This window comes from Amaranthus tricolor, chromosome 12 (assembly GCF_026212465.1).
Source record: "Amaranthus tricolor cultivar Red isolate AtriRed21 chromosome 12, ASM2621246v1, whole genome shotgun sequence".
Classification (NCBI taxonomy): Eukaryota; Viridiplantae; Streptophyta; class Magnoliopsida; order Caryophyllales; family Amaranthaceae; genus Amaranthus; species Amaranthus tricolor.
Genome location: NC_080058.1, coordinates 9,645,287 through 9,658,484, shown reverse-complemented (window position 1 = coordinate 9,658,484; position 13,198 = coordinate 9,645,287). Strand labels below are relative to the sequence as shown.

Sequence of the window (13,198 nt, the reverse complement as noted above, 5' to 3'; positions counted from 1 at the left end):
TTGATAGATAGTTTATTCATTGGTACAAGATTTATAGTGAGAATTACCCTGTGGGTCTTGCGAACCCCAAGGGTTTTCCTTCATAAAAGGATTACGCCTATGCTAAGATATCTTATGGGAGTTAAGAATCCCAAGGATATATTATTATTATACTTACTTTAAGGTAGACAAGCCTTTTAAGGTCAAGCGTTTAGTAACCTGTTGGTGCCATTAAATGAGTTAACACTACGTGTGTTTATCAGAGTTTATGTTTTTGAAAAGAGGAGTGTTAAGAGTTACATTCCACCCAGGAACGTATTGTTCGGATTGGGAAGGAAGGAATGAGATTAACAAGTATAAATGGATGATAAATGGTCACTAGTTGTGCTAGATGAAATTATATTTATATCGTGGTATAACATAATGATATCTAGTATGTTGGCCTTATTTTATTTGGTATTAATTATTGACGTGTACGTCTTTGTGTTTATGTTTGATTTTTTTACGACTTTATATGATTGTTCTGCTATGATACATTGGCCTTTGGTCTGATGTTGAGCAGCAGGAGGATCATAGACTGGCACCAGGTATCTGGAGCATCTTTTACATTGCTTTGGGGGAGTGTGGAGTGCGAAGCATAACTCATGTTATGCAAACGTCTTTTGGTTTTGTAGTTCTTATGTCTTTTGCAAACTTTTTCTATATATGTTTTTGATATGAGGCCTTGTGTCCTCCTTTGTATTATTTAAATTTTCCGCTACGTAGTTTATGGGTTTGTATTGTTTAAAGTATTTTTATTATTATTATTTTTTTAAAAATCAAGCATCAACATTGGAACCACGATCCATGCTTGTCATGAAGATTTAAGGAGCCGACGATGAATCATTCCGTCGTAGTACGAGATTTTAAAAGCGATGATGCCTTGGATGTGTTTAGTTATTTTATTGTGTTTTATATTCCATCACGCCCTCGATTTTAGGTGAATTACTGCCGAAATTTCTACTCACATTTTTAAAGTTTATTATTCATTTATTTATTTTATTTTTAAATATAACACTCGAATTTCCTTCTGTCATATGGGATTTTGGTTTTGTATAAGAGGTTGGAAATTCATGGGTGTTACAGCCACTCTTTCTATAATGAATTTCCAATTTTGCCCTTAATGACTTTTCATAAATTTATCTCTCTACATCTCTCTAAAAACACTCACCTAACCAAAATTCAATATTGAAACACTATGGTGAATGCAAAACGATGAACAAAATGATACATATTCACTTTTTTGGCCATAACTTTTTATAGAAAATCACATTAATTCAATGTCTGCAGTATTAACCTAGACTTCAAGATCTTTCCAATGATATATTATATGCCCAATTCCGATAACCGAACGAGAAATGGCAAATGTTTAAAATTTGCTTGTGTTGAAATTTTATACATATTCAATCTTTTGACAGTGACGTTTTATTAAAATTTTTTTTATCAATGCAAGGTTTAAGGAATTAAGAACTGGACTTCAAGAGCTTTCCAACAATATATTGTATGCCCAATTCCGATAACCGAGCAAGAAATGATGATCGTTTGATGTTTACAGTAATTTTTAGTACATCCAGTCACGTAAAATATGCGACCGGATAGCAGTGGAATCAATTGTTGCTGGTTCTGTTACGCGACTTAATCGCGGTCCGTTCGCGTGTTTTATGCGACCATACCACGCTGCGGTCACGTGTTTTACGTGACTAGATATACTAAAAATCACTACTAACTTTAAACAGTCGTCATTTTTCGCTCGGTTATATGAATTGAGCATATAATATATCGTTGGAAAGCTCTTGAAGTCTAATTTCTAATGCCATAAACCTTGAATTAATGCAATTTTTAATAAAAATTTATGGAACAAAAGATTAAACATGTATTAAATTTTAGCACAAGCAAACTTTAAACGATCATCATTTCTCGCTCGGTTATCGAAATTTGGCATATAACATATGATTGGAAAGATCTTGAATGAATGTGATTTTCCTATCAAAAGTTATGGCCATAAAAGTAAATATGTATTAATTTTCAGCACAAAACGTGTGAATAGGTTTATTTTCCTATTTTTAAATTTTTTTTCTTTTTTAAAATTAATATTTTTATATTAATTTACTTGTTATTAATAATTTTAGTTTAATAATAATGGTTGATTTTATAATTAAAAATATCTAAGGCATTTTTGTAAATTTATTAAAAAAAAGTGGCAATACAATAAAAAAGGTGGTCACTTTAAAAGATTGGTTTTTTTTATTCACACTTCTAATAATAAATGGGGTAAAAATCAAGAAAAGTGGGTAAAAATGTAAAAAGTAACTTCATCTTATTACCTTTATACATACTAATTGATACATACTTTCTCCGTTCCAAAATACTTACGACGTTTGTTTTTTTCACGTAGTTCAACGCACAAATTCAATATTTAATATCTCTAATTATTTATAATAAAAAATTATAAAAATTTGATATTTATAATCTTTAGATTGAGACGAATCAAACAAAATCTCAATTAACTATATTTTAACTTATAAATTAAAAATTAATCAAAAATTAAGATAGATAAGTGAATAGCGTACAATTCTCAATGTTACAACTAAGTTGGAACAAAACGAAGGAAGTATATATATGTGTGTTTCCATTTGAATGTGTTTTACACTTATTTAATATGCAAAGCAAAATACATGCTAAAAACTAACATATTTATGTAATTGATTGTTCTTTTACAATTCTTGTATGAGACGGTCTCATTGTGAGACGTGCATCATATATAGTTTGAATAGCTTAATAATACAAATTATTAGCATATAAATTTTTTATTTTAAAGTCGTCTTACCGAGAGATGGTAGTATTACAAGAGTAGTTCTTATTTTTTAATATTTTTTTTTTTGTTGGATTAGGAGAAAGTATTCGGTTTTGTTGGGAATTATTCGATTAAAATAGAATAATTAACAAGAAACACAAAAGTAGTTATATATAAACTAAATAAAAGAGATGAAGAAAAATAAAAGAAAAGTAAAATGTCAAAGGAGAAGCATCAAGTGTGCGAGAGAAAAAGAGTGGAAAGGAGGTAAGAAAGCATATTCTGATGTTGGGTGGATAATCCGAATAGCGGCAGCTTGACTTAGCCCGCCCACTACCCACACGTGGGTCATCTTATGACGTGGCATTCAAATCCCGACTTCTATCATACGTTTCTCGTTGTCTTTACATTGCGGCCACGTGCACTCACACTCTCTCTACACTAGGTATTAATTCACTTTATCACACTCATAGTTTTGAGCTAATAATAATTAAATAATATTTTATGTCGGCATTTTATTTTATTTTATTTTAAAAAATTGAATTTTTATTTTTGAAAAAAAAAACAAAAACTAATTTCATTAAGTTAAGGTTTTTTTAATTTTTAAAAACAAATTTAGTTGAAATGTTACTTTCAATTTTTAACAATTACTACAATTTTGTAACAATTTCAGTTTATTAATTGATTTTATTCAACATATATTTATTTTTTGACTTGAATCTTAATATGTTATTAATATGTTAGGTCACTTGGTTCGACTTGAAAAGTTTGTGAATATTGTACAATAGCAAGAAAATTTGTTTGTCTTGTTTAAATATATTCTCATAGTTGACATAGAACTTCAAGTCTACTAAATCCACCACTTTTTCGACCACACTCAATATATTTTCTCAATAAATAAAACCATAAATTGCTTATGCATGAAAAGTTAAACTAATAACATAACTATAAACTTGAGCTTTAAAGGAGTATCCAGAAAAACTATATGCTCATGTGGACCTTTTTATTTTGATCCTTTTTATTTGAAGTTCAAATTAAATATTAGAGTATTATCCTCCCTCCATTTTAGTTAAACTTGTCATTTCTATTTTTTTTTTTCAATTCACTAACAATTTTTTATTTTCATTTTGAATAATTTTTTTATAATAAGATTTCGATAATAATAATATTTGCATTGTGACGAATAAAACAGATCCGCGGAGATAATATGAGGCAATATAGAGCACGGCTTGTAGCAAATGGTCCTCACTTGCTCCTCCAACTATACATGCTTGCAAGACTGACCCTAAGCAAGGGCAAGGCGTGCCTACACCCAGGGCCCCCATTTTTAGTTTTCAATTAGTGCTATGGTTTAAATTTTTTTATGTATACAATAGTTTAGGGGCTCATAAATAATCTTTTACCCCGGAAACTTAAAAACCTAAGGGCGGCCCTGCATGCTTGGGGCCAATTATTTGCCATGGCCATTTGGTTCGCACAAGGAAATCGGAATGGAATGAGGAAAGGGAATGAAGGAGAAAGGAATGGATTTCCCTAATTTAGTCTAGTCGTTTGGTTGTGTTTAGGAAACGGAATGAACTGCTCATTGATTTCTTTTGTGACTGTTTGGTTCAAGTTAAGGAATCAAATTATGAGTTTTTAAATTCTTTTATATTTTTTCCAAAAATAACTAGTTATTATATGATAAACTTGAAAAATTTATTTTTAAAAAAAATATCATTAACCTATATCATCTTTTCCTATAATATGAAGAAAAAAAAAACTCTAAATAATATCTTTCTAGCTCAATTGATTACAAATCCAAATAATCACTTGTTTCTAGATCAAAATTCATACCAAAAGTGTTCTAGTAAGACCCAAGTCTTTGCCAATAGTCCTTTCTAGACAAAGTTCATGCCAAAAGTAGTAGTTTGTGAACAACACCTAATTCAAAATCATATCTTTGATATCAAAATCTTGCCTTTTCTTGATTAAATTTTAAGCAATTGGAAGATGGAAGAAGTAATTTGCAGGAGAAAAAGAAAGTGTGAGTACTAATGTGAATGAATTAAGGGTAATTGGTTTAATTTTTAGTAGGTAAGTGAGGTTAGTTATAAGATTTAGAGCGAGAAGTGGAAAGTTATTTGTTAATGGGGAGTTATTTTTATTTTTTTTTATTTTAAAATTTCTGAATTTTTTTTTAGAATTATTATTACTATATTATTTATTATTATTATTATTATTTAGGGTTTGAGAAAAGAGAGAGAAAGTGATGGGAAATAAAGTATGGAATGGGAATGAAAAAGTCTTGGAGAGGGAGGAGAATGAGTGTGGTCCAAAATTAGGTAAATCCAAAAATAAAAAAGGGAAAGAGAATGATAGAAAGTGGCAAATAAATAACAACAAAGAGAATTGAGTCTGTCCATTACCTTTCCCTTTGATTATTACACTCAATCAAACAGTCCCTAATACTATTGAACTTAATTAAATCCTAAAGATCATATTTTATCGTTAAACTTATAATTTTGCATTTTAAGCACACTCTTAGGAAGGATTTTGTCGTACAAAAAGCTACAAAAGTAACTTTCTCTATATGATGATACATTATGTGATAAACAATTTCTTTATAATGTAATAATAATTCAAGATATGTGTGTAGGGGAAACATGATGTCCAAGTTCAATTATTAATTAATAGGAGAACCGGAAAGCGGGACTGTTCGCCGCATATAAAATATAAGGAGGAGAAATTTAGGCTATCACAAACGTAATTTGATAATGAAACTTCATAGAAGCTCCACCTTGAAACATAAAAAACAAAAAAGAAAAAGTAATATATTGCCTTAATTCATGTTTTATTCTAATCCAAAACAAGGACTTATTCACTCCTTCCTCTTTCCACTAAATTTGCCCATAATATTTGATAGATCAGTAAAATAAAAAATAAAAAAAGTAAATTGGTATTATATGAAAAAAGTGAGAGAAATATCTATATTAAATATATGTAATTTTAATATTATGTAAAAATTAAAGAAAAAAATGTTAAATTATAATCAAAGATAAAATATGAGCAAATTATAGAAAAGACTAAAAAGAAAAATGACAATAGAGGTTTGTTTGTACCCCAAATGACATGAAATAAAAATTGTACTTTTATTTTGGTCCCTACAAATAATGTTATCACATTATTGTTTCATCTAGAAGTTCATTCATTCAACAAGTTTTTATATTACATGGAAACATTGTTACTATGGAGAATAATTTGTGAATTATAGCTTTAAAGTTTTGTTTTTTTGCGAATTACAGTCTTAATATTTAATTTTTACGAATCACAGTCATCAAAGTATTAAAGTTGGCAGGTTTAGGCCAAAACACACAAGGTTGATATTAACTTGATTTAAATTTAGATATAATTTATATTTTTGCTAAATAATATAAATTATTAGTGTTTTTTTATAGAGTATTTCAAATATCAACAATAAAAAACTATAGAGTAATATATAATTCATTACGCCTTAAGTTTTTAGGTGTCCTTTTTATTTTTGGTTCTGGGGTTTAAAATGAATGAGACGGCCCTATGTAATTCTATCATTTATGATGTTCCCACGATCCAATAACTTTTTAAAAAATATTAAATTTTAAAAAAATAAATGTCTACCACAAAGAAAATACAAAAACTAATGAATTTTCTTTGTGGTAGACAAATATTTTTTAATCCGCATGGTGACCACTAGGTTTCAATTTTTCTATGAGGTAGATAAAATGCTAAGTTATTTGTTATATTAAGTACTCATTTTGACCTAATTTTAAAAACGTTCTCCTTAAGGGTGAATTGGACGTTTGTTCTTATGAAAAATAGACGTTTGTTCTTATGAAAAAAAGTCATTATGATGAATAATACTCAAAGTTGTTAAAATTGGGTTTCTACTTAAAATCGTAGGATCTTAAGATTTTTTAATAAACTTAAATTTGTTATTTAATCATAATTATTCATCGCAAAAGTTTAAGTTTATTATTCTACGTTTTATTTACTTTATTTTTAAAAATAAATATTTAATACTCGAAATCAATGAAATACGTTATATAAGAAAAATTAATAAAAATCATCAACTCCAAAACCCTAAACCTCCACCACCCGGCCTAAAGATGTCAGGGATCATTTATTTGTCAAAAGTATGTTATCCTTAATTGAGATCATTAAAATCCAAAAGAAATTTATACTCTTTTATTTTCTAATGTTCTTCCCATTTAAAATATTTTATTTTAAAAAGAGAAATTTAATTAAGATTTTTAAGATATATGTAGATGATAAAAATATATTCATGTGAAATCTTATTAGATTCGTCTTAATGTATACTTTTTTATTATATATTTTTTCTAATTTTTTATGATGTGTATTTAGAGATATGAAGACTTAAAATTTACTTTGAGAATTGTGCAAAATTAAATGGAAAGAATATTAGAAAACGACGTGAATATATTATATTTCTTAGAGAAGTTTTCACTTTCCATTTTTGAATGTGTTATTTGTTGTTTCCATAAATAATCTATCTATTTATATAACAAATTTTGACAAAAATAATCTTATTCATCATCATTTTAATATTTTAATATTTTAATAATGCTTATGGTCCCCATATATGTCCCACTAATTTTATTTTTACATTTTTATATTTCTTATAATCCCCACATGTTTCCTACTAAATTTATTTAAAAAAAAATTATTAATTGTGGTCCCCACATTTTTCCACTAACTTTCATATAATATTTTTTATATATTTATCATCCATACTTTTTTCCATCAAATTTGTAATTTAATAAAATAATATCTCCACTATCTAAAAACCCGTAAACATTCCTTATGGAAAACATTATTAAAGAACGAAAAGAGTATGTAAATATACTATAGATGAATTAGTTAGTGTGTTATCTTTCACATATGTGATCAGGAATCAAATTTCAATATGTGCCTTTTACTTAAATTGACATTACTTATTTTTTTTCCGAATCAGCAATTGTGCTAAGTAATTGTGTAGGTAGCTATTAGCCATTAGTAATTGTAGATAGTTATAGTAGTACAATTACACTATTAAATATTTAATTGTCTAATTAAGTGTTTGAATCAATATAAGATAAAGCAACGGCCGATCTCCAAAGACAATCTTCTTGAGAGACATCTCTTAGGTCTAAAACGTTAAAGCTTAATTAAATTAAAAAATAATAATAAGCTGATCAAATTAAAAATGAGCTTTCAAAAAAATCATCTCTAACAAGAATTAATGTAAAAGCAATGTACATTAAATTTTAAATCATACTAGAGAAAAATAGTAAAATCTTAAATCGATATTTTTAATTTCAAAATGGAGTTAATTCTTGTTGGAAACAATATTTAAAAAAGACGAACTCATAATAGTCGAGTTGATTAATTAATAGGTTAAACACATAAACAGTTGAGTAGCACTAAACATAGTATTGGGTGATTAACATAAAAAGAAAGTAGTCGTAACGGAGCGGGGACGAGAGTCAACAAAACTTTATCGTTGTTAAAATAAGAGGACAATAAAGTTGCTTCAGCTTCAAATGACGCAAGCAGTGACAACATAGCTCAAGCGCACGATAGCGATAACTGTATACGTGGTGTTTTAGTATTGGTTAGTCAACACGTGTCTAGGCTGCGGTCAGCTATGTGCTTGTCACCCAAGTAATGTCGGCTCAGCTGTCGATGCATTGTATCAAGAACATCTTCTGCCTTCCTATTCCAACTTTTCCTAATAACGACAAAACCCCTTCTAACTTTTTTTTTGTTTTTTATTTTTTAAAATTTTTATTTTTACTACCGCTAATTCGTGGTGTTTGGGATCGTAATAGTCCAGAGTAATATGGAATCACTTCATACTCGCTTCTATTTTAGGGTTTGTGTTTAATTTTTTAAAATCTATTAGATTTGAATTTGAGTATATATATATATATAGACTCATTTTAGTATCCTAAACACATTAGATTTAACAGTTTTGATTGCAACTGACTTAAATTTATACTTTGTTTTTACCTTAATTACTAATTTCTATTATTTACTTATTATTTTTTTATTCTCCAATTTATTTTTTATTTTCACTTATTTCATCTTACAACTTGAGCAAAATGAAAGGACAGATGAAATATTTAGAAATAATAATATACTCTATTTGTTTCTTTTTAAAGGTCTTATTTGCTTTTTGCATGTTTTTTAATCACTAATTTAATTTTTAATATCTCTAATTATAAATAATTAAAAATTATAAAAAATTAATATTAATACACCTTATGTTGAGATGAATCAAATAAAATCTTATTTGAATATATTTTCATTTATAGATTAAAAATAAATTATAAATTAAAAATAGTTGATAAATAATACTAAAAAGCAAATAGAAGGTTTGAAAAGAAATAATTGGAATAATATTATTAGTAGAAGTATAATATTAGACTAGAGTAGAACATTGTAGTAAAAAAATAAAAACATTGCAGTGAGACTAAAAAGTGTTAACTTTTCAAAATTCAACCAAAGCTAGTGCTCCAAACACGTGCGTATTAAAAATAAAAAATAAAAAATAAAAATAAAAACCCACACCAAGGCTTGACCATCTCGTTCACCCCTCTATAAAAAGGAGTAAGAAATGTCTATCCGAAGGCTCGTGTTTTGAGCAAGCAGCTTCATCTTTGGGATATACACAGCAAAGAATCGAAGCAACAACCATTTCATTATTCATTTACCTCCAATAATCAACTCTAATCGTCTACTTCTTCTTCACTGAAACTCGAAGAATTCAAGAAAGTTCTAGAATCATCCGATCCGATCCGATCTTCTGTTTTAAAACATAATCATGAGTCAGGAATTGGTATTACCACCAGGATTTCGATTTCACCCAACTGATGAAGAATTAGTTGTTCATTATTTATGTCGCAAGTGTGCTTCTCAAAGTATCTCTGTTCCTATTATTGCTGAAATTGATCTTTACAAGTTCGATCCATGGCAGCTTCCTGGTAATTTCTCTTCTGGGTTTTTCTGTTTTTTTATAAATTTTTTAAAATTAATTAATGATTAATAACCATAGTTCACTATGGATCCCTTTTGAAGGCAATTTTCTGGGATCGTCTTAAATGATTTTTTGGGAAAATTTTTCATCTGGGTAAGTTTAATTTCAAAATAATTTTTAAAATTTTCCGATTTTTCAAAAAAAAAAAGTTAGAATTATATAAAATGATTTTTTTTGTTTTTCAAATGAGTTTTGATTGTTTAATTTTTCTTAAATTGATAGGGATGGCACTGTATGGTGAGAAAGAGTGGTATTTCTTTTCTCCAAGAGATAGGAAATATCCAAACGGGTCAAGACCTAATCGGGCGGCTGGATCCGGGTATTGGAAGGCGACCGGGGCGGATAAACCGATTGGAAAACCGAAAACTCTTGGTATAAAAAAGGCTTTGGTGTTTTATGCTGGGAAAGCTCCTAAGGGTGTCAAGACTAATTGGATAATGCACGAGTATCGCCTCGCTAATGTTGATCGATCTGCTGGCAAAAGAACTAATCTCAGGGTAATTTCTTAACTATTTCTTTATTCATGCTTAATGTTTAGTAGAGTACTACATATGTGTTAACTCAAATTATTAAATGAGTCGGTTTAATGATCGGTGAGATTATCTCTATTAAGTTGACTTATGTGTATTTAGGGTATTAAAATGACCAATTAGAAAATAAGTCGATTATATTGATTTGTTAATTGTTTAGTTGATTGTTGATATTAGATGATAGGATGAAAATATAAAACAACTTAGGGTGATTTTAATGGAAAATATCTTGGGTTTAATTTACTTTAATTATCTTGTCTTTTTACAAAATTCTTTCCACTATCATTATTTTAATTTGATGATCACATTTTGAAAATACAAATAATGAATTTTTTAATTTTTTTTTAAGAAAAAACCATTACAATCAAAATTTCTTTATTATTGTAAAAAAGTGCACTATATTGATAACCAAAGGCTAATTGACTAATCATGAGTCTAAGATGAGTGCTCCTGGGTATAATTGGAATATGAATTTTATGTTATTAATCATTTGGTTTCTTTTAACTTTTTAAACTATCTTTCTTTATGAATAGGGGTGAATATGTCATTTTCTTAATGAAACTTTAATTTTTAAGTGTTAGGGTAAATGGGTCATTTTGGTGTTGATGTTGAAACTATAGGCAAAATATGTGTGGTTTTAAACAATACAACACAAATAAAATAAATAAAATAATAAGATTAAGATTTCATGCTTTTCTAGTGGCACCTAAATGGTTTTGCTTTGAGGTGATGGACCACCCATATGGGTTTTTTCATGTCAAGACAAATCTAGTCCAATATGGACCTTCCTAGAAACTCCTTGTGATATTGGCATTTTTCATGATTATCACCTAATTATATATATATATATATATATATATATATATATATATATATATATATATATATATGTGATTTAACTTATTGTATAATTATAGAAAGAAAAATAATTTTTTATTGATTTTTTACAACTTTCCTTTTAAAGTTTTATTCCATTCACACTTGCTAATTAAGAGATAAGGTTTACACAACTTTGTTCCTTACATTTTATGCTCACGTCTCTAGCAACCTTGTGTTCCTAATTTGCAATATAATTATTATCTCCTAATTATCAATATTAATAACAAATTATCAATAATTTTGAGAAATTTACTTGATATTTAGATATTAATTAATATTATTAATTTATTAGAAAATATTTGTTATTCTTAAATTAATACACAATAAAATAGTGGTAACAGTTTTGCAGCAAATGTAGATTTTTATAGGTTATTAACTTTTGTTCTAAAGTCAAGTGGCGATAAACATGTTGAGTCATGCTTAGTTGTCAAAGATTTTGATGCTTGTGAGCTTAACCAAACCTAGTACAATTACTAGCACTATTATATTTGTAGCTTCTAAGTTTTAGACTTAGGGAGGTTTAATGTTATTATTTTTATTTTAATCCTTTTTTTTACTTTAAAATATGTATTTTTATAATGTTTTCAACACCGTCTTTACTTTTTATTTACACATTTTTCTAATTTTATATCTATTTTAATCTTAAAGACTACACAATTTTAATGTCTCTTTTTCTTTATACCTTTTGCAAAGTTCTATTGTAACACACTTATAGGGACATAGCGAGATACATATTTTTGATACTCAATAAAATAATAAATATATATTAAATTAAGTGACTATGTATATACTTTATAGCTTTTTAAAATATAAATGTAGCAAAATCAATTAGTACATTAAAAAAGTATAATTAGGTGTCAATTTGTCTTGATTAATGGTGGACCATTTACAAATAATTGACACATTTTTCTTTCCTCAATTTCAGCTTGATGATTGGGTATTATGCCGTATTTACAACAAGAAGGGGGTCATTGAAAAGGACTACAACAATGATCAAAAGCCCAAACCTACAATCCCAAATTCATTACCACAATATTCAGATTTTGAGGATCAAAAGCCGGTGATTTCGGGGGCCCCTATCGGATTCTCCGTACCATCACCAATTGCTCCATCGAAAAACGATCTATTGCATTTCGACACATCCGACTCAGTCCCTCGTTGCCATACCGACACAAGCGGGTCAAACCTCCCAGCATCCCCCGAGTTCATGTGCGACAAAGAGGTCCAAAGCGACCCTAAATGGAACGATTTCGACAAGAATATTGATTTCCCGTCATTCAATTACATGGATGTGTTTACGGATGACCCATTTCAGCATGATCAAATGACCAGTTTTCAGGATATATATATGCTCCTCCGGTGAAGAAATTGAACCAAGTCGAAACGAATACTAGGGTTTCGAGCTGCACGGCCGGGTCTTGTAGGACATATGCTGATGAAGAATAGTTTAGAAGGAAGATTAATTCTTTGTAAATTGATTCTGATGCTTCAGCATGTTAATATTTAGTTCATTCTAGGAAACTATAGTGAATTTTAGGGGTAAGGTGGTGTAGCACAATTTTTTATAATCAAAATATATTGCGGGAAATTTGATCATTCAGAAAATCCATTACTCCAACTAGGAATGTATATAGTGCATGTAGTAATTTTTTAAAATTGGAAAAAATTATAGTATTTAGAAAACAGATTATATAAAAAAATATTTTGTGTTGCTTTTTAATTCATATAGAATGATGACATGATCTATTTAATTCATATATCCTCTGTTTCTATAAGTTTGCACCTTAAGACTCAAGAAATTCTCATATATTTGAGATTTAAGATACAAACTCAAAGGGACTCAGAGAGTAATACTTACACTAGTATTTTTTTTAATTATAATTTAGTTTTGTTAATGAGAACATAGACCCTTAAATTTGATGT

General features: G+C 28.2%; 1 protein-coding gene across 1 annotated transcript; it reads left to right on the top strand.

Moving 5' to 3' along the window:
• The first annotated feature begins 9,343 nt into the window (after positions 1-9,343).
• LOC130828123 (NAC domain-containing protein 2-like) lies at positions 9,344-12,995 on the top strand. Its single transcript, XM_057693936.1, has 3 exons — positions 9,344-9,813; positions 10,089-10,363; positions 12,201-12,995. The coding sequence occupies exons 1-3, from the start codon at positions 9,654-9,656 to the stop codon at positions 12,636-12,638; spliced, it is 873 nt and encodes a 290-aa protein (XP_057549919.1). The 5' UTR covers positions 9,344-9,653; the 3' UTR covers positions 12,639-12,995.
• Positions 12,996-13,198: the final 203 nt, after the last annotated feature.